Source organism: Chiloscyllium plagiosum, chromosome 3 (assembly GCF_004010195.1).
Source record: "Chiloscyllium plagiosum isolate BGI_BamShark_2017 chromosome 3, ASM401019v2, whole genome shotgun sequence".
Lineage (NCBI taxonomy): Eukaryota > Metazoa > Chordata > Chondrichthyes > Orectolobiformes > Hemiscylliidae > Chiloscyllium > Chiloscyllium plagiosum.
In genome coordinates, this window is record NC_057712.1 from 112,462,833 (window position 1) to 112,484,332 (window position 21,500).

Genomic DNA, 21,500 nt, shown 5'->3' on the forward strand with positions numbered 1-21,500 from the left:
CAACATCATCGAGCCAGACTGCATATGGTTGAAAAGTCTCTTGAGCTACTGAACATCGAGAGGCTTCACCCTTTTCACTGTAAGCATTTAACTCCATAAGTCAAACTGCATATGACTTTGACGCCTCACGAACTGATCAATATCGAGATGCTTCCCCTGTTACACTGTGAATGCAACAGTTTGGGGTTTGAATGAGTATTCACAGCATGCTGATGCATAAAACAGGATCCTGACAATGAAGGGTGGAAAAGCTAGTTCACCAGAAAAGTTTGGAGAACTTATCAGCAAATTCCCTAACCTATCATGGAGAAGCTGAATTTTGCCTCCCACACAATTAAGGTTTTCTGCCTGACCTTCTAAAAGCTCCTGGGAGACCTGGAAGAGAACGCCCAACATGTGCCCATGAGTATTTGCATTTGTCTGTTCATGTATTGTGTGAGGAATGTTCAAGACAGCAGGACAATTCTGTGAACTTGAGACTCTCCCAACTTGAGATAAGAAACTTAACAGAAAAAATTTGATTTATCAGATCTTTCATTAGAAATTAATTTTTCACAGAAAAATGTGCTAAAGAATAGTAAAACAAAAAAGTGACAAACTTCAAATTGAACAATATAGTTAACCATGGACTTATAACCAGACTGGGGAAGAATTTCATTGTAGAGCACTGTGTAACACAGGCATAACTCAATTCTCTGCCAGATAGGGACTCCCCAGTCTGCTCTCTGAACAGAATTCTTCAAAATAACACTGTGGAACATTTCCCTCACTATATTAAACCAGCAATGTTCAGACAAAAGTGAGGAAAAAACCTGAAATACCAACCCAAAAGCCACAAACTTGGTGTTCATCCAAAGAGTTGGCTGCAGTGTGATATAGAACTGGCTTCCATTCGTATGCCGTCCCTTGTTAGCCATCCCAAGAATTCCTCTCTTGCAGTGAGAGATTGCAAAGGTCTCATCTAACAATAGAAAACACATCCTGGATATGAGTAAGTATTTTGATAGTGATCAAAACAATGCCCATTTGTAAGGATACTGAAAGCCAAGGTCCATACCCATGAGGACAGCCTCAACTGTGATCTTGGGTTCATGTCATGCCACGTGTGACCCCACCATACTGTTCTGTGTAAACTCTTCCTTACTGTTCCATTTTGACACCATCATCTTGATAACTTTTTTATCTCTCTACCTTAACTAGTTTGCATAGTTTTGGATCGGTTGTTACTTTGGTTAGATGCTTGTCATGCAACTCTTCGACCTATCATGTTATTCCAGCCATTTGGTTTGTCTCTGGCATTATCCTAATTTTCACTTTTTTTGTAATTATTAATTGGATCATAGGTCACCTCTTCACTTTCTATTCAGCTGTTGCCACTTTACTCAATCCGTCTGACACTTTGGAACACCTGAAAAGACTTTCCTCACAACATTTGTATTTACCTTTTGACACTCTTAATTACCTGAAATAATCTCACCATTATTTCCCTGCATAAGAATTCTGTGCCTGTGTGCTTCCCTCCATTTCACCCGATGAAGGAGCAGCGCTCTGAAAGCTTGTGCTTTCAAATAAACATGTTGGACTATAACCTGCTGTCATGTGACTTCTGACTTTGTCCATTTCAGTCCAACACCGAACCTCCGCATCATTTGTAGGGAGACATATATTTTATTTGGAAAAAAATAAACTGAACATGAAAGTTTGGACAACCATGTTGCAATGAAAGAATCATTTTTTTAAAACAACTTAAAGCAGTTCACTCATTGGTTACATAAAAACATGTAACGTTGGCTGAATCTGGACTTTGCTACTTTTGATTGGCTGGCACCAGGTACTTTTGGGTTGAACAAAAAAGAAACTGCCCAACAACAGCTTTTGGATTGGCTTTAAGGATTGACTTGTCACAGAGCTCTGAGGAGAGAGAAACTGGGCTCTTAGACCTGCAGAAATCAGAAAGCCAGACCCTGCCCTCTCCCTCTGAGAATTAAAAAGAAATAAAACTCAAAGACTCTACAACACGTAAAACTTCTAAGTCAAGTAAAAACCTAATCCAACTGACCAGCTACTGGATTGAGGACTGCCACAGTCAATAATAGTGTGGTACCATTGTTAAAAAATCAAAAGTACTGGGAGAAAGTCACCTCATGCCACCCCTGGGATTTTTAATTCACAGATTGTGTTCCTTCTAGCCTATATATTCTACTCTCAATATATTCTTGAATATTATTTGTCTTGGAGAAAGTGAGGACTGCAGATGCTGGAGATCAGTCGTGAGTGTGGTGCTGGAAAAGCACAGCAGGTCAGGCAGCATCCGAGGAGCAAGAGAATCAACGTTTCGGGATAAGCCCTTCATCAGGAAAGAGGCTTGTGGGCCGAGGGGGCCTAGAGATAAATGGGAGAGGGAAGGGGGGGGGAAGATAGCTGAGAATGTGATAGGTAGATGAAGGTATTGTTTGTCTCTCTATCTGGTCTATTTTCTTTGTGAATGAATGTTTGGATTTAAAGAGGGTATAGTTAAAGTTGAATGCTGGGTTAACGTCCAGTGTGGAGTTAAGGAAGGGAGGGAGTTGTTTTCTCTCCAAAGGGCAATGGAAATATTCAATAGTCAGTTTTCTTTCTCTGGGAAAATGTAATAGAGTCATAGTCATAGAGGAAGAGATGTATAGCACCGAAACATCAGTCCCACTTGCCCATGATGACCAGATATCCTCAATTAATCTAGTCCCATTTGCCAGCACTTAGCCCATCCCCCTCTAAACCCTTCCTATTGATATACCCATCCAGATGCCTTTTAAATTTGTAATTGTACCAGACTCTGGCAGCTCATTCCACACGTGCACCAACTTTTGTGTGAAGAAGTTGTCCCTTAGGTATCTATATCTTGCCCCTCTCATCCTAAACCAATGCCCTCTAGTTCTGGATTCCCCCACCCCGGGGAAAAGACCTTGTCTATTTATTCTATCCATGCCCCTCATGATTTTATAAACCTCTATGAGGTCACCCCTCAGCCTCCAACGCTCCAGGGAAAACAGCCCCAGCCTATTCGGCCTGTCCTGTAGCTCAAATCCCTGGCAATATCCTGGTAAATCTTTTCTGAACCCTTTTAAGTTCCACAACATTCTTCTGATAAGAGGGAGACCAGAATTGCACACAATATTCCAAAAGTGGCCTAACTAATGTCCTATACAGCCCGTACTATAAATACTTCTCCCTGAGCAGCGAGAATCCAAAACTCTCCACTTATGTGTACTCCATGTAGTGACATATGTCTCCCTTACTGACAGGGATAGTCACTATACAAACATTATAGATAACATCCCGCATCACACTCTGTAATAATGCTTCCACTATAAAACGTTCTTGATGTTTTCTTTTTACCTTCAAATGTTTCTCCATAAATAGATATTCCACCATCTCCTCTACCTTTGAAAATGTCTATGGTTTTGGGAAGAAAATATCAGAATAGAAGTCAGAACTTATAAACAGAAAAGGACAGAGTTTAAATAATTCTACTCCAAATATCATAATTGTGATTAGTGTATGGTACAATTTGCTGCTTTCATACTTCTGGAATTAATTTTACTCATGCCATAGATGAGACATGTGAGATGTAGCTGTTTACAATCCTGGCTACTTTAACATGTGCAGATTTATGGTGCTTGGTGGAAAAAAACGAGTAGCTTTTGGTTCTCACCTCCTCCTTGAATCCAGGTACTCTTCACCAGCCTATGAAATATACTTCCTTGGTAAGACAGCCGAATGTTTGTAGGTGAGAAACCTACCTCTCCTGTGCAAAGTGCCTCAAAATTTCTGCACGTCTTTGGACAGACATCTGTAAAAAGCTATCAATGTATAATCAATTAGTATCAGTACTCTGTTTACTGACTTTATAACTGCAATTACGAATATGTTTTTCTCTCTGCAAGAAATAAAGAATTGCGTTCACATAACGCATTTCATGACTTCAATATGTCCATTTGAGAAGCCAGACAGAACCTCAATTTCAAAAGCAAAAACAGAAGTTGCTGGAAAAGCTCAGCAGGTCTGGCAGTGCCTGTGAAGAGAACTCAGAGTTAATGTTTTGTGTCCGGTGACCCTTTCTCAGAACCGGAACCGGAACATTAACTCTGATTTCTCACCACAGATTTTGCCCGAACTGCTGAGCTTTTCCAGCAACTTCTGTTTTTGTTTCTGATTTACAGCATCCGCAGTTGTTTTGATTTTTTTTTAGAACCTCAATTTAGTGCTTCATCAGAAAGACAAAATCTCTGACAATGCAGTGTTCCCTCAGTTTTAGCCTCATTCATTTGCTCAAGTCTCTGAAATGTGACTTAAAGCCATGATGTTTTGAGTCACATCCAATATCAAGATCTTCATGACCTGAACCATGGAGACCGTGAAACGAGCTGGTTAATATTAAGATAAATGATCACACTGACACAATACTGAGAGCATTACATTTTGACCTGGCATTGCTGCCTTAATTCAGTGACCTTTATTGAAATGATTATCTATACATCGGATAGGTTCAAGCTCAGCAGCAATGGTTTCAGGTTACGCAACCTGTCAACACCTTATACACTTTGATTGTGAAGGATGGACATCTGATTGTTGCTCTCATTCCTGTGGAACTATACTCTAAGAGGATCAGGACCTTCAGAATACGAGAGATAATGAGGGTGGATGTTGTCTGAAGCTAGGGAGAGGACTAGGTAACAACCTTTCACTACATTCCTTACCTCAAATAATAATCTCCCAATAGGTTTCTGATCAACGGAAATGTCCATGTAAACAAATGTGTGCTGCAGAAAATAGAGACAAAACATTAGACTAGTTGAATTGCCCTACGTTGAAGAAGATAACCAAGTGTTTGGCAAAGAACAATTTGGCCTGTTGTAGAAGTGATCATTATCAGTGAAACATATGGAGAGATAATCTAAAGGATAACTCAAACTGATTGCTGCCACATCAAAATGTCTGCAGCATTAAGATGGATTGAAAACCAGATAAGAAGCTGTTTGTTTGAAGTAATTGAAACAACAAAAAGTGACTGTCATTCTCGCAGCCAAGGATTGGTATAACTAATAGAACAGAACTGTGTTAGGTTTATCACAGGAGTCACACAGCTCTGAGAAGCCCCCAATGCAGGCAGTTGAGGCTTTGAAATGGAAGACATTTCAAGAAAATAGGATTAGGAATGGACAATGAAAAATGCAAATCCTGGAACTCTGGTAGGGAAAGAGGAAATGTATTGGAAAGGTAAACTACATGGATAACATTTGACTGCGATCTCAGTTAACGACCTTAGCACAAAGGTTTAATTTTGTGTTTTAGATGCTAATCGACCCAAATTACATATTCAATAGTTTTTAATTCCATGACCTGGAAGGAATGTAGATGTTTTCTTGAAAACATAGGAATAAGAGTAGATCATTCAGCCCCTCAAGCCTGTTCAATGAGATCATGGTTGATCTGTGGTCTAACTCCATATCTCTTAATACCTTTGCTTAACAAAATTTATCTCAAATTTAAATTACTAACATATCCTGCATCCACTGCCAATTGTGAAACTGAGTTCCAAACATCTACCACCTTTTGTATCAAAGTGCTTCATAACATCTCAGGATCCTGAACAGTCTGGCCCCAATTCTCAGATGATGCTCCTTAGTTCCAGAATCCCCAACTAATGGAAATAGTTTATCTATCTTGTCTTTTCCTGTTCATATCTCAAAGGCTTTGATCAGATTACTCCAAATCTTTTAAATTGTAGAGAAAACAGGCCTAAGAGAATGTTAAGGTCTCTCCTGTTGCCTCTCTACTTCTGGGATTTAAACAGCATCAAACCCAACGGAATCATTCATATTGAGTAGATTTTGGTCCTCTTTTATTTTTATCATTCTGATTTTTTTTCAATCTTCAGCCACGAATGGGATGGCCACTGCGGAGAGGGGTTTGTTCTGTGTGTCCTGGTGGTATAAAGAAAGATTGATATTTACCTGAATGTCCTTTAGGTAATCAGAATAAAAATCTTCAGCTATAGCATCATACAGAGCTTTCGGTCTGAAATCTACGTAGCCAAATTCATTTTCTGCCCACTTGAGGAAATCTTTCTCATCTCCAATAAGCTGGCCATTGATAAAGCACATGACATGGGAGGAGAAGCCCCACATGTCACCTTTGAGCTCCTGTAAAACAAGAACTGCTGTCTTTAAGTTCTGAAAATATGATATACTCATCGTTAGATCGGCACCACCTTCATCAACTCTTAATTTGATAAACAATTATTCAATGCTTGAATGTGCACTGATGCACATTTCTCTTGTCATTTTGAGTATCAAGTCATCTAATTGAAGTAATGTATAGAGCATAGATTCTCAGAGCAGAGAAGGCCATGCAACCTATTGTATAGTCTCATTCTTCACAGAGTCACTCTACCAGATATCAGTCAGAAACAGCTCATCCTATTTCACATACTTCTGCTCCCACACTTTTCCTTCCCTTCCCATGACCATGATAGGACCTCCCTTGTCCTCATCTTCCACCACACTAGACTCTGCCCTTCAGTGGACTATCCTTTGCTCCAGTGTGATGCTATCACGAAAACACCTTCCACTGTCAGATTTCTAAAGCAGAGTCAAAAAGTGTGGCGCTGGAAAAGCACAACCGGTCACGCAACATCCGAGGAGCAGGACAGCCAACATGTCGGGCATAAACTCTTCATCAGGAATGGGGGGAAGAACCCCAGAGGGCTGAAAGATAAATGGGAGTGGGGTGGGGATGTGGGGGGAAGGTTGCTTGCAAGACAATAAGTAGATGAAGGTAGGGTATATGGTGATGGGTCAGAGCGGAGGGTAGAGATTTCTAAAGTAACCAGTCACTGTAACATCCTCGTCCACTCCTCAGTAACCGTCAGCACTACCTCCCTTTCCTACGGCACTGTCCTGTGAAAGCACAGGAGACATACCACCCATCCTTTTATCTTTTTCTCTTCAAGACACCAGGAACTCTCACCGATGCAGAACCCTGATCTTTTCCTACTTCTTTCAAATTGGTATATTATATTTGCTGCTCACATTGTGGTCTCCTTTGTGCTTTGTTAAATGTCTTATTAATGGCACAACTCACCCATATTTACTTTTTTCTCTTGTTAATCTTCTTTTGTATTTTGGTTTCATTACCACTTTATCTGGCCTTGCAACATAAAATCTTTATCTTTCAACCTCTCCTGTTCTGACCCACTCAGAGACCTCCCCTTTGATTTTCTTGGCCCTTGCTTCCATCCTTGCACTTGCTTAAATCTATTATATTTTAACTTTTCCTATTTGGAAACTTTCACTCAGATGAACAAATATGAATTTGAAAACATTTGTGCATTTACTCCTATTTAATTTTACTATTACAGTTTTAAAAAATTAATTCATGTAATGTTTGTGCTGATGGCTAGGCTAGCATTTATTTCCCATCCCTAATAGAGTCAAGCACATTGCTGAGAGTCTGGAGTCACACGTAGGCCACACCAGGTAGGGACAGCAGTTTCCTTCCCTGAAGGACATCAGTTGGACCAGGTGGGTTTTTTTTCCTGACAATTGACAATCGTTTCATGGTCATCATTAGACTCTTAATTGCAGATTTTTCTTAAATTTAAATTCCACCATCTATCATGGTGGGTTTTGAACCCAGGTCCCCAGAACATTACCTGGGTCTCTGGATTAATAAACTAGAGTTCTTACCAGGCCATTTGCCAAGCAGGGAAGTTGAGGAAATTTAAATTCAATTAATTAAGTCTGTACTCGAAAAATATATCAGCAATGATGGCCATGGAATGACTGGACTGTTTTGAAACCCATCCAGTTTTAAATAAAATCTCCATTCTATCCAGGCCTTTAAATATTCTGTAAGATTTAATTAGATCTCCCCTCATTTTTTTAAACTCCATTGAATTCAGATCAAGAATCCTCAACCGCTCCTCACATGACAAGCCCTTCATTCCTGGGATCATTGTTGTAAACATCCTCTGGACCCTCTCCAATGTCAGAACATCCTTCATGATGAAGGGCTTTTGCCTGAAACGTCGACTCTCCTGCACAGCCTGACCTGCTGTGCTTTTCTAGCACCACAGTCACAACTCTGATCTCTCGCATCTGCAATCCTCACTTTCACCTGGTTGATTCCAACTATCCTTCCTTATATACAGGGCCCAAAACTGGTTACAATATTCCAAATGTGGTCTGACCCAGAGACTTATAGTCTTAGCAGTATATCCCTGCTCTTATATTCTAAGCCTTTTGAAATGAATGCTACATTGCATTTGCTTTCCTGTCAACTGAATTTGAATCTGAAACTTCAGAGACTCCTGAACTAAGACTTCCAAGTCCCTTTGTGCTCCGAAGCCTTTCCCCATTTAGAAAATTGTCTGTGCCTCAATTCTTCCTCACACCTTCCTACATTGTGTGCCATCTGCCACTTTCTGCCCACTCTCCTAGCCTGTCCAAGTCATTCTGCAACCTCTCCACTTTCTTAACATTACCTGCCCCTCCACCTACTTGGTGTCATCTGCAATCTTAGCTACAATTCCCTCAGTTCCTTCATCCAGATCATTAATATATAACGTGCATAGCTATGGTCCCAACACTGACTCCTGTGAAACTCCACTAGTCACTGGCTGCCATCTTGAAAAATACCTCTGTATCCCCACTCTCTGCCTTCTGCCAGTCAGTCAATTCTCTATCCATGCCAGTACCTTGCCCCGAACACATTGGTTCTTATCTTATTTAGCAGCCTCCTGTGCGGCACCTTCTCAAAGGCCTTCAGGAAATCCAAACTGATCACATCCACTAACTCTCCTTTGTCTAACTTACCTACTACCTCCTTGAAGAATTTCAACAGATTTATCAGGCATGAGCTCCTCTTGATGAAGCCTTGCTAACTTAGCCCTATCCACATACTTCCAAGTACTCTGCAAATTCATGCTTAATAATGGACTTTAAATCTTACCAGTGACTGATGTCAGGTTAACCAGCCTCTAGTTTCCTGTCTTCTGTTTCCCTCATTTTCTAGTCCTCTGGGACCCTCCCTGATTCTAATGATTCCTGAAAAATCACCACTAATGCTTCCAAAATCTCCTCAGCTATCTCCTTCAGATCTCTGGAGTGTAATCATCTTGGCCTGGGTGATTTATCCACCTTCAGACCTTTCAGCTTCCCCAGCATCATTACTTTAGTGATGGCCACTACACTCTCCTCTGCCTCTGCCCCCGCACCCCCCGACTCTTGTAGTTCTGGTATGCTGTTGGTGTCTTCCACATATTGAAAACTTATGTAAAGTACCTATTCAGTTCCCCTGCCATTTCTTTATTCTCCATTACTGCTTCTCCAGCCTCATTTCTCAGTGGGCCAATGTCCAGTGTTGTCCCTTTCTCATCTTTTAGATACCTGAAAACAACTTGCCATTTTCTTTTATACTTTTAGCTAGCTTACCTTCATATTTTAACTTCTGTCCCCTATTGCCTTGTTTTTAAAGGCTTCCTAACCCTCTGGCTGCCCACTAATTTTCACCACATTGTATGCCTCATCACACATTACCAACTCTAGAATTCCCTGCTTTCTTGTTGGCTCTAGATAAATACCTTCTTTTTCTGAGTTAAGTACATATCCCAGGCAAATTCCAGAAGTGGGCATATGACTGGCTCAGCCATATGGGAAGGATATGTCCGTTTCAGCTCCTATAAGAAGGAAAGATTTTCTTAAAATTTGTCTTTTCTATCAGTCTTTCATCCCACAATGAGAAGAGTGCCATATTCTCAGATGTGAATGTTTTAATTAAATTAACTTAAATTAACTTATAGGGAAAAATTGTTTACATTCACATAACCTCCTAAGATCAGCTTTGAACTGCCTAGTTGAACTGCCCCTTATGCACCCTCAAATCAAATGAAATAGTTCCTTTCTGTACTTAATAAAAAACATTAATTTCCTTAAAGACTTCAATTAGATCACCCCTTATTCTTCTACGTTTAAGAGAATATAAATTTATATTATGCAACCTCTTCTCATAATCTAAGTAAAGCAAAAAAAAACTGCAGATGTTGGAAATCTGAGACAAAAACAGAAATTGCAGGAGAAACTCAGCAGGTCAGGCAGCATCTACAGAGAGAGAAAAGCAGAGTTAGTACTTTGAATCCAGTGATCCTTTGTCAGAACTGATATGTTATAACTTCACACATAAATCATAATTTGTCACTTACCCAAAGTAATTCTGGTTATCCCAGACCAGAGTGCCAATTATTGTTACAATCTAGTTTGGGAGAAATAACCTTTATTTTTAAAGTAGACAAAAGTAAGATCGAAGGGCTTACTAAAACAATAAAGTCACAATATTCCACAGTTTTGAACAAACAACTATACTTTACAAGTTAGAACAGTAACACAATCTACAACTTAATCCAAACACCCAGAATTAACATGTGGCAAACAGAAATATCTTAGTGTGAATGGACACCCCACAGTGCATATCAAATATCAAATTTGACCAAGAAAGATGTCACAGATTTCTCAGTAACACCCCTCCAGACATTAATGGCCCAATGTGTCATCAAATCCTTAGTAAACTTCACAAAAGATTACAATTCTTCATTTTGCTTATCTGGCTTTGAAAGAGTTCTCAAGAGCTATCCATTATTAACTGCCTCAACAAGTATCCCTGCTTTAGTTGATCACCTTCATTTCCTGGGTTCACACTCCCCTGGACTTTAAAAACTGCACTCCATATTTATTCACTAACAACACCAGCTTTCGTTAATGGCTATCCCACGGAGTCTCTGACCCAGACTGTATACTTCAATTGTGTTTTCAGCAACACAGATCAGCAGTTCATTTGCACAAGGAGCTCACTCCCTTTTTCCTTAGACATCCCTGAGCCGCAGCTACAGAGAGCAGTTCAACTGTTTTCGATTTTGCACTGGATCCCCAATGACAAAGGGTTAATATTGTCTCGCCTGCAGTGAAGCTAAACATCAGCACCTTAACATGAAGAAACCATTTCTCTCTCTCTCTCTCTCTCTCTCTCTGTGTTCCACAGTTTAATGACCTTAGTCCTTGCCTGCAATCTTTCGAATTCCTCTTCTATGAACTATTGAGTGACCCATTAAAAACCTTAGAACAAGCAAGGCCTCTATCTGAGGTACAACTGAATGGTGCCTCTTAGGAACTCTAAAGCTCAGTTTCCTCTGAATGTTACTGCCCACAAATAATGTGGACTTGCTTAATAGGAAGGAGCTAGATAAAACGTGAGAACTTCATCACAATGCACTGTGTAGCCTCAAAGACCAATGTGTCCTGAGTGGGTGGGGGAGGAATGCACAAAACGTAATGGCCTTTCAAAGTGAGATCTGACCAGAACTTTTAGAAATAAATGAACCTCTAACCCTTTGTATTTCAGATTCACTGAGATATAATTTGACATTGCATTCTTTTTTTTTAAGCTACTTTTTGTCATTGTTCAATAACGAATAACAATTTTAGCAGCATGGTGGCTCAGTGGTCAGCACTGCTGCCTCAGTGTCAGGGACCTGGGTTTGATTCCAGCCTCAGGTGACTGTCTGCGTGCAGTTTGGACATCCTCTCCATGTCTGCATGCATTTCCTTTGAGTGCTCAGGCTTCCTCCCACAGTTCAAAGATGTCCAGGCTAGCTGGATTAGCCATAGGAAATGCAGAGTTACAGAGATGGGATGGAGGATTGGGTGTCTGGTGTGATGCTCTTTAGAGGGTCAGTATGGACTCAATGGGTAGGATGGCCTGCTTTCCCCATTGTAGGGATTCTATGATTTTTTATACAAGAAGAGACCTACATCATATGAACATAAAAACAAGAAACAAGAGTAGGCCATGCAGCCTTTTGAGCCAACTTCACCATTTGATGAGGTCTGGTTTATCTAATTTTAACTTTAACTTCACATTCCTGCATTTCCTGATCACCTTTCATCGTCTTGATAACTAAGACCTATCTATCTCTGTCCTAAAACTATTTAAGGATTCAATATCCTTTTCCTTTTGAAGGAGGAATTTCCAAAAACTCTGAACCTTCCGAGGAAATGAAAAGTTTTCCTCAACTCTGTTTTAAATGGGCATCCCCTTATTTTTTAAACCCCAGTTCTAGATTCTCCCACAAGTGGAAACACCTTTTCCACATTCACCTAGTCAAGTCTCCTCAGGATCTTAGATGTTTCAATTAAGTCACCTCTGACTCCTGTAAACTCCAAAGAATGCAAGTCCAGCCTGTCTGTTCTTTCTTCATTCCAGGTATTAGTCTAGTGAACCATCTCTGAATTGCTTATAATAAATTAACTTCTTGCTGTATGGTGACCAGTACTACACATAGTACTCTAGATATGGTCTCACCAATGTCCTACACAACTGAACCTCTTTAATTCAATTCCTCTCACAATAAACCAATAAACATTCTATTGGCTTTCCGTCTGCTCCTCTACAGTTCCCAGCTATTCATCATTTATCTTGATTCGGACTAGAGTGGATGACCTCACACTTTCCAGAGGTAAAGGACACTATCACTATGCCACAATACCCTCCAACTAGTCTGTCTTCCAACTCTTAACCAATTCCCCACCTATATTAGTAGATGTTCACAATCCCACATCATAAATTTTTAACATCTTCTTGTATGAAATGCTATTGGATGCCTTCCAGAATCTCACACAAATAAATCACTTAATTATTTTAATCACATCCTCAAACATTTATCTTACAAATCCATGTTAATTGAATCCCATCAGCTCATGTATAAATGTTCAATCACTCCCTTCCAAACAAAAGCTGCATATAACCACCTCCTACCCCCACTATAACAAATGTTAGCTTACTGTGATATCTTAGTAACTCTCTACTACTTTTCTTAAACAATGGAGTTACTTTGGCAATTTCCAATCCAGGAGAAGGATTTCTGAATCAAGTGACTTTTGGAAGATAATTTCTAGAGCACTTGTAATTTCTCACTTTTTAAATATCCTGAGCTGCGAATCATATGATCTTGATGTTGCATCTATCTGTAGCTTCCTTATTTTTCCACACTGTATTTTAAAATTTACACTAAAACTAATAAGTTCCTCCTCTTGATTCATTTTCCATTTTTTGAACATTACTGTAACCTTAGTTCTCACAGTAGAACAGATTTGATGAAGTGCAGTGCTGGAAAAAGCACACCAGGTCAAGCAGCAACTGAGGAGCGAGAGTTGATGTTTTGGGCTTAACCCTTCATCAGGACTCTCCAGCCACTTTTTATCGCCTCTGACTTCTCCAGCATCTCCACTCCTCACTATCTCATAGTAAGAACAGAAACTAGTAGAAAGAAAATCTTTAGCAAACCTGTCATTTTGCAATTTTAAATTATAATACTTGGATACAATATAATATCCAATATAATATTGGATCACAATAAACACCAGGAATGAAGTCTTTCACATGTATTTGATATTAGTAAGTTAGTCAAATAGCAACATTTACAGCATCTAATGAAGGACAAACACGTGGCAATTAGGTCAGAGCATAGGTGCTTTGCTGCAGTAGAGGGACACAATCTAATACTAAGAAAACATCATTTCTCAGTTGTTTCTACTCGAATGTGGGCATTAGAACTTAGAACGGAAAAACGACACTAGTATGACACACTTTACAGTAAGTAAACTTGACTTAGTCAGAATGTCATGGCAATTTTAAATGATCAAATTCCCAATTCAACAAATTTTAGAAACATTGTTGTGAATCATTGTGGGGCATTTTATCATGATAAAGATACAAGGAATATGAATTGTTTTAATATAAATTTTATTTCTAAAGTTTGAGAATTCACATATCAAACGTAGTAATTAAGCATTGCCTTTCACAGGTCATTTAAATATGTGAGGTCAGAAATAAGGTTTCAAGGTCGCCAAAGTTCTCCGGCAAGCTGGAAGGTGGTTTGAAGTGTGTCTACTTCAACACCAGAAGCATCTGGAATAAGGTGGATGAACTTGCAGCAAGGGTTGGTACCTGAGACTTCGATGTTGTGGCCATTTCGGAGACATGGATAGAGCAGTGACAGGAATGGTTGTTGCAGGTTCCAGGGTTTAGATGTTTCAGTAAGAACAGGGAAGGTGGTAAAAGAGGGAAAGGTGTGGCATTCTTAGTCAAGGACAGTATTACGGTGGCAGAAAGGATGTTTGAGGACTCGTCTACTGAGATAGTATGGGCTGAGGTTAGAAACAGGAAAGGAGAGGTCATACTGTTGGGAGCTTTCTATAGGCCTCTGAATAGTTCCAGAGATGTAGAGGAAAGGACAGAAAAGATGATTCTGGATAGGAGCGAGATTAACAGGGTAATTGTTATGTGGGACTTCAACTTTCCAAATATTGACTGGAAATGCTACAGTTCAAGTACTTTAGATGGGTCAGTTTTCGTCTAATGTGTGTAGGAGGGTTTCCTGACACGGTATGTAGACAGGCCAACAAGAAGCGAGGCCACATTGGATTTGATACTGGGTAATGAACCTGGCCAGGTGTTAGATTTGGAGGTAGGTGAGTACTTTGGTGATAGTAACCACAATTTGGTTACGTTTACTTTAGTGATGGAAAGGGATAGGTATACACCGCAGGGCAAGAGTTATAGCTGGGGGATAAGACAATTATGATGCAATTAGGCAAGATTTAGGATGCGTAGGATGAGGAAGGAAACTGCAAGGGATGGGCACAATTGAAATTTGGAGCTTATTCAAGGAACAGCTACTGCTTGTCCTTGATAAGTATGTACCTGTCAGGCAGGGAGGAACTGGTCAAGGGAGGGAGCCATGGTTTACTAAAGAAGTTGAATCTCTTGTCAAAGGGAAGAAGGAGGCTTATGTAAGGTTGAGACGTGAAGGCTTAGTTTGGGTGCTTGAGAGCTACAAGTTAGCCAGGAAAGACCTAAAAAGAGCCAGGAGGGGGCATGAGAAGTCGTTGGTAGGTAGGATCAAGGAAAACCCTGAAGATGTCTATAGATATGTCAGAAATAAAAGAATGACTAGAGTAAGATTATGGCCAATCAAGGACAGTAGTGGGAAGTTGTGTGTGGAGTCCGTGGAGATAGGAAAGGCATGAAATGAATATTTTTTATCAGTATCTGCACTGGAAAAAGACAATGTTATCGAGGAGAATACTGAGATACAGGCTACTAGACTAGACAGGATTGAGGTTCACAAGGAGGAGGTGCTAACAATTCTGGAAAGTGTGAAAATAGTTAAGACCCCTGTGCCAGTTGGGATTTATCCTCTGATTCTCTGGGAAGCCAGGGAGGAGACTGCAAAGTCTTTGGCTTTGATCTTTATGTTGTCATTGTCTACGGGAATGGTGCCAGAAGACTGGAGGATAGTAAATATTGTCCCCTTGTTCAAGAAGCTTAGTAGAGACAACTCTGGTAATTATACACCAGTGAGCCTTACTTCGGTTGTGAATAAGTGTTAGAAGGGTTATAAGAGATAGGATTTATAATCATCTATAAAGGAATAATTTGATTGGGGATAGTCAACACAGTTTTATGAAGGGTAGGTAGTGCCTCACAAACCTTACTGAGTTTTTTGAGAAGGTGACCAAACAGGTGAATAAGGGTAAAGCCGTTGATGTGGTGTATATGGATTTCAGTAAGGCATTTGATAAGGTTTCCCATGGTAGGCTATTTCAGAAAATACAGAGGCATGGGATTGAGGGTGGTTTGGATCAGAAATTAGCTAGCTGAAAGAAGACAGAGGGTGGTGGTTAATGGGAAACGTTCATCCTGGAGTTCAGTTACTAGTGGTGTACTGCAAGGATCTGTTTTGGATCTACTATTATTTGTCATTTTTATAAATGATCTGGATGAGGATGTAGAATGATGGGTTAGTAAGTTTGTAGATGACACGAAGGTCAGTGGAGTTGTGGATAGTGCCAAAGGATGTTGCAGGTTACAGAAGGACATAGATAAGCTGCAGAGCTAGGCTGAGAGGCGGCAAATGGAGTTTAATGTGGAAATGTGTGAGGTGATTCACTTTGACGGAGCAACAGGAATACAGAATATTAGGCTGATGGTAAGATTCTTGGTAGTGTAGATGAGCAGAGAGATCTTAGTGTCTATGTACATAGATCCCTGAAAGTTGCCACCCAGGTTGAGACGGTTGTTAAGAAGGCATACGGTGTGTTAGCATTTATTGGTAGTGGGATTGAGTTTCGGAGCCATGAGGTCATGCTGCAGCTGTACAAAACTCTGGTGTGCTCACACTTGAAGTCCTGTGTACAGTTCTGGTTGCCGCATGAAAGGAAGGAAAGTTTGGTAAAGGTTCAGAGGAGATTTACTAGGATGTTGCCTGGTATGGAGGGAAGGTCTTATGAGAAAAGGTTGAGGGATTTGAGGCTGTTTTTGTTAGAGAGAAGAAGGTTGAGAGGTAACTTAATTGTGACATATAAGATGATCAGAGGGTTAGATAGGGTGGACAGTGAGAGACCTTTTCCTCAGATGGCGATGGCTAGCATTGTTGGCTGATAGATATAGGACAGATATCAGAGGTAGCTTCTTTACTCAGAGAGTAGTAAGGGCGTGGAACGCCTTGCCTGCGACAGTAGTAGACTCGCCAACTTTAAGGGCATTTAAATGGTCATTGGATAAATATACAGCTGAAAATGGGATATTGTACGTTAGGTGGGGTTCAGATTGGTTTCACAGGTTGGCGCAACAACAAGGGCCAAAAGGTCTGTGCTGCACTGTAATGTTCTATGTTCCATGTGTACTGATTCCTTGAATTGTTCTTGTTTAGCAAAATCTAAGAACGTAATAGCCAGACTTCACAAAACAAACCCTTCAGGGTCAATATCTAATTAATATGCAGTTATCCATTGTGATAGTAGGAGGAGAACTACAATTTAGCCTGAGTACCCAAGATCAAAGGAGAAAAAATGTTTTCTCTCTAGCTGTTAATATTTAACATATAAAACACTCTGAATCTCAAAATCTAGATGAAGAATGTAAATTCCTCATGGTATATGTTACCACATTAGCTCTCTGACTCTGCCTCTTTCTTTTAACAATTACCTAACTCACTAGAATATGCGACACTCTAAGGACAGAAGGTTATCATGGAAGGTCACAGTTACATAGTTCAGCTGGATGCATTGCAGAGAAAAAGGAGGCAAAAGGATAAGGTAAGATTGAGGTCACTTGACACAAGATGGCTAGGATAAACAAGCTATCTCTTATCAAATTATTTTTAATCTTCCTAGGTTCACTTTTTTTTTCTCTCGAGAAATGCAAACTTGAACCAGTTTCTATGTTTATGACCTTTTGAGGGAATTTATTTAACATTATTATTATCGTGTGACATGTTTATGCAACAGGTTCCAAGTTTTTAAATTGTGTGTATCCCTAGTTTTTGAACTAGTTATCAATCTGAACAATTTATTTATTGAGATTTTATCAATTTCCTTTATAATTTTGAATGTTTTATGAGATTGCTTTAAGTCCTGTAATGTTTATCAAGATTTAAGTTCTTGAGATGTGGCAACATATATCCGCTGCCCTGTGCAACACCCTTTAAAATCACTAATGCTGTTCCAATGGGATTGTCACTAGTGCCAGGCAGTCAGACTCTGAGCTTTTGTGTGCAAACTCCATCACTATTTTGATTTATACTTCTCTAACACCAGCCTTGCTCTTGTAGTTAAAAATAGTAGCTTAATTCAAAACTATTCAGTAAAATAAAACTCTTTGATCACCTGTACAGCCAATAAGACTGTATGAAATCTTGAATCTTTGAGGAGTCCCACGACCTCTAAGTGAAAGGGTGGATACATGTTGGATTACTGTCTGTCAACAAATATGCAGTTTCATGGAAAATGGTCAAGGATTAATATACAGGAACTTTGAGCAAGTTTATAATTAAACAGTTATCATTTAGTGAGGACACAAAACAATTTTACCATGTCACCAACACAAAACATTCACAATTAATCATTTGTGATGTCACAGCAAAAACACCTTGAACCACAGGCTTGACACAGCAACCTTTTCCAAACATCCAGGCATCTGATGACTCAGCCAATAACATCAACTTTTTTCCAACTCTTGACAGAAGTCTTTAAACTCAACTTTTAAGTTTAAAGATGTGAACCCGAGTTGTAAATGTAGCGTTAGACGTTGCTTAGTCAAACATTGACTCAGTAACACTTGTTTTTAAGAACTGCTTTGCCCTACAGTACTGCTGAATGAAGCAATTACTGTGCTATTTTCTATGTGCCAAAATTATTACTGGCAAAATGTTACATTTGGTGCACACAACATGGTAAATTAAAGATCTTAAGAGTTATGCTGTTAGTCTCATAAATACTGCCCACTGACATCACAGAGTCATAGAGAGGTACAGCACAGAAACAGACCCTTTGGTCCAAATCGTCCATGCCGACCAGACATCCTAAATTCATCTAGGCCCATATCCCTCCAAAGCCCTTTTAAATGTTTTAATCGTACCAGTCTCCACCACTTCCTCTGGCAGCTCATTCTATACATGCACTACCCTCCATGAAAACGTTGCCACTCAGGTCCCTTTCCACTCTTACCCTAAACCTAAGCCCATTAGAAACATTAATAGAGTTCTTGCTCATAATCTCAAAAGATGTTGCTGACTGAAAAGTAGATATCAATAATACGGACATAGAATCACAGAAGTACAGAAGAAGGCCCTTGGCCATCATGTCTGCTCCAGCTCTTCAAACGAGCATCATTACCTCGTGCTAATCTCCTGCTGTTTCCTCCATATCCTTGCACACTATTTCTATCCAAATAACTAACCAATGCCCTCTTGAATATCACATCAAGGTGGTATATTCCATACCCTAACTACTTACTGAGTGATAAAATCTTTGCTCATATCACTCTCGTTTCTTTTGCACATCCCTTTAAATCTGTACCTTGTTCTTGCTTTTATTAACAGGAACAGCTTGTTCTTATCAACTCTATCCAGCCCATGCACAAACCTCTATCAAATCATCTCTCAGACTTCTTCTCTCTAAGTAATACAGTTCCAACTTCTTCAGTCTACCCTTGTAACTGAACGTTTTTATCCCTGGAACCATTCTTGTAAATCATCTCTGCATTCTCTCCAATGCATTCATATCCTTCCTATAATAGAGTGCCTATAACTGTACACAATAAACCAGCTAGAAGGAAGTGAGGACTGCAGATGTTGGAGATCAGAGTCGAGAGTGTGGTGCTGGAAAAGCACAGCAGGTCAAACAGCATCCGAGGAGCAGAAGAATCGACGTGTCGGGCATAAGCGTCAATTCTCCTCCTCCTTGGATGCTGCCTGACCTGCTGTGCTTTTCCAGCACCACACTCTCAATAATAAACCAGCTGAAGTCTAACAATTGTCTTGTACGAGTTCAACATTACCTCCTTACTCTTGTACCCTATGCCCCTATTAATAAAGCTGAGAACAATGTCTGCTCCATCACCAAATCCTAACCACTCGATGCCTGGAGGAAGAATGCCTCATCTTCCGCCTTGGGACCCTGCAACCACATTGTGGATTTCACCAGATTCCTTATTTCCCCTCCCCCCCACCTTATCCCAATCCCAAGCTTCGTACTTGGCACCGCCCTCTTGATCTGTCCATCATCTTTCCCATCTATCCATTCCACCCTCCTCTCCAACCTATCACCTTCTCCCCATCTTCATCTACCTGTTGCATTTTCAGCTACCTTCTCCCAGCCCCACTCCCTCCCATTTATAAGCATCTGCAGTCCTCACTTCCTTCTGCTTTATTTAACTGCCTTTAGCCTGTTCCAGCATCCAATGAGATCGTGGCTGAGCTGTAGCTTAATTCCATATTCCCCATATCTCGTAATACCTTTGCTTAACAAAATGCTATCTATATCAGATTTAAAATTAATAACTGATCCAATGTTCACTAAAGTTTGTAAAAGAGAGTTCAAAACATCTACCACCCTTTGTGCACCCTTGAAATGCTTCCTAACATCTCTCTTGAACCACAAGGCCCTAATTCTCAGACTATGTACCCTAGTTCTAGAATGCCCAACCAGTGGAAACAAGTTCATCTTTATCTACCCTGACTTTACCTGTTAATATCTTGAAGACTTCAATCAGATCTCTCCTTAACCTTCTAAGTTTTAGAGAAAACAGGCCTAATTTGTATATTCTCTCCTCACACCTTAACACCTGAAGTTCAGGTAAACCTACATTGTACTCCCTCAGAAGCCAATATATATTTTTTAAGATGTGATGTCCAGATCTACTCACTGTGAGGCCCAAGTGGAGTCTAACCAGGGTTTTGTATATTGCAGCATAACTCCTGCAGTTATACTCCAGTCCTCTAGGAATGAAGATCAGCTTTTCACCAGCTTTCTTGATTATTTTCTGCACCTGTTTGTGGCATTTTAAACATCTATGTAACCTAAACTCCATATCTGTTTGAACATGCATTGTATTTAACTTCATACCATCTCAAAAGCACAATGATCTATCATGTTAAGGGCAAAATGGATAACCTCACACTTTATTACATTTTTGCCCATTCACCTAGTCTATCAATATCCTTTTGTAATTTTATGCTATTGTCTAAATTGCTATCTAACTTTGGGTCATCAGCAAATATGGATATATAATTTCCTATGCTATTATCCAAGTTGTTAATAAATATGTGAATAATTGAGGCCCTAACACAGATTCCTGTGGGACATTACTGAGTTGGAGAACCTACCCAATATCCCTACTTTCTGTCACCTACCACTCAACCAATTTCCCAGCCATGTCAGGAATTTTTTTTTATTTCAAAAAATATACTTTATTCATAAAATAATTTGATAGTCTGTACAGTTGGTCATGCCATACATACGTAAACCTTTGCATACAGAGATCAGAATTTATCATTCATATATACAGGTCTGTACTTTTATCAATCATATATCCATATATTTAGCTGAGGCGTCAGTGGGGCCCAAATGATTGCGCAGGCCCCCTGTTCTTCTTTAGGCAGGCAGATGTTACACGGTGGTCTTTCCCCACTGCGCCTTGGCGGCAGCTGCCCCAAGCTTCAGCGCGTCCCTCAACACGTAGTCCTGGACCTTGGAATGTGCCAGTCTGCAACACTCAGTCGGGGTCAACTCCTTCAGCTGGAAGATCAGCAGGTTTCGGACCGCCCAGAGAGCGTCCTTCACCGAGTTGATGATCCTCCAGGCACAGTTGATGTTCGTCTCGGTGTGCGTCCCAGAGAACAGACCGTAGAGCACGGAGTCCCACGTCACAGCGCTGCTTGGGTCAAACCTCGACAAACACCATTGCATTCCTCACCAGACTTCTTCTGCATAGGCACATTCCAGAAGGAGGTGTGTGACAGTCTCGTCCCCCCCGCAGCCGCTTCGAGGGCAGCCATGCGGTGCGGCAGAGAGTCCAGGCATACATAAAGGATCTCACAGGCAGAGCCCTCCTCACCACCAGCC

The 21,500-nt window shown here is 40.2% G+C and overlaps 1 protein-coding gene across 3 annotated transcripts in view; it reads right to left on the reverse strand.

Moving 5' to 3' along the window:
• The window catches only part of ppil6 (peptidylprolyl isomerase (cyclophilin)-like 6), a 36,672-nt gene that overhangs the window by 5,953 nt on the left and 9,219 nt on the right, over window positions 1-21,500 (reverse strand). For 2 of the 3 annotated variants that reach the window (XM_043687109.1, XM_043687110.1), the window contains exons 2-7: window positions 9,626-9,721; window positions 5,997-6,185; window positions 4,740-4,802; window positions 3,695-3,842; window positions 3,379-3,435; window positions 826-961 (exon numbers count right to left, since the gene is read on the reverse strand). In XM_043687109.1, the coding sequence (XP_043543044.1) occupies window positions 826-961; window positions 3,379-3,435; window positions 3,695-3,842; window positions 4,740-4,802; window positions 5,997-6,185; window positions 9,626-9,694 (662 nt within the window). In that variant the 5' untranslated portion in view covers window positions 9,695-9,721. Of the gene's footprint in view, window positions 1-825; window positions 962-3,378; window positions 3,436-3,694; window positions 3,843-4,739; window positions 4,803-5,996; window positions 6,186-9,625; window positions 9,722-17,762; window positions 17,843-21,500 lie in introns of those variants that run through there. The other variant, XM_043687107.1, reaches the window with a different exon arrangement.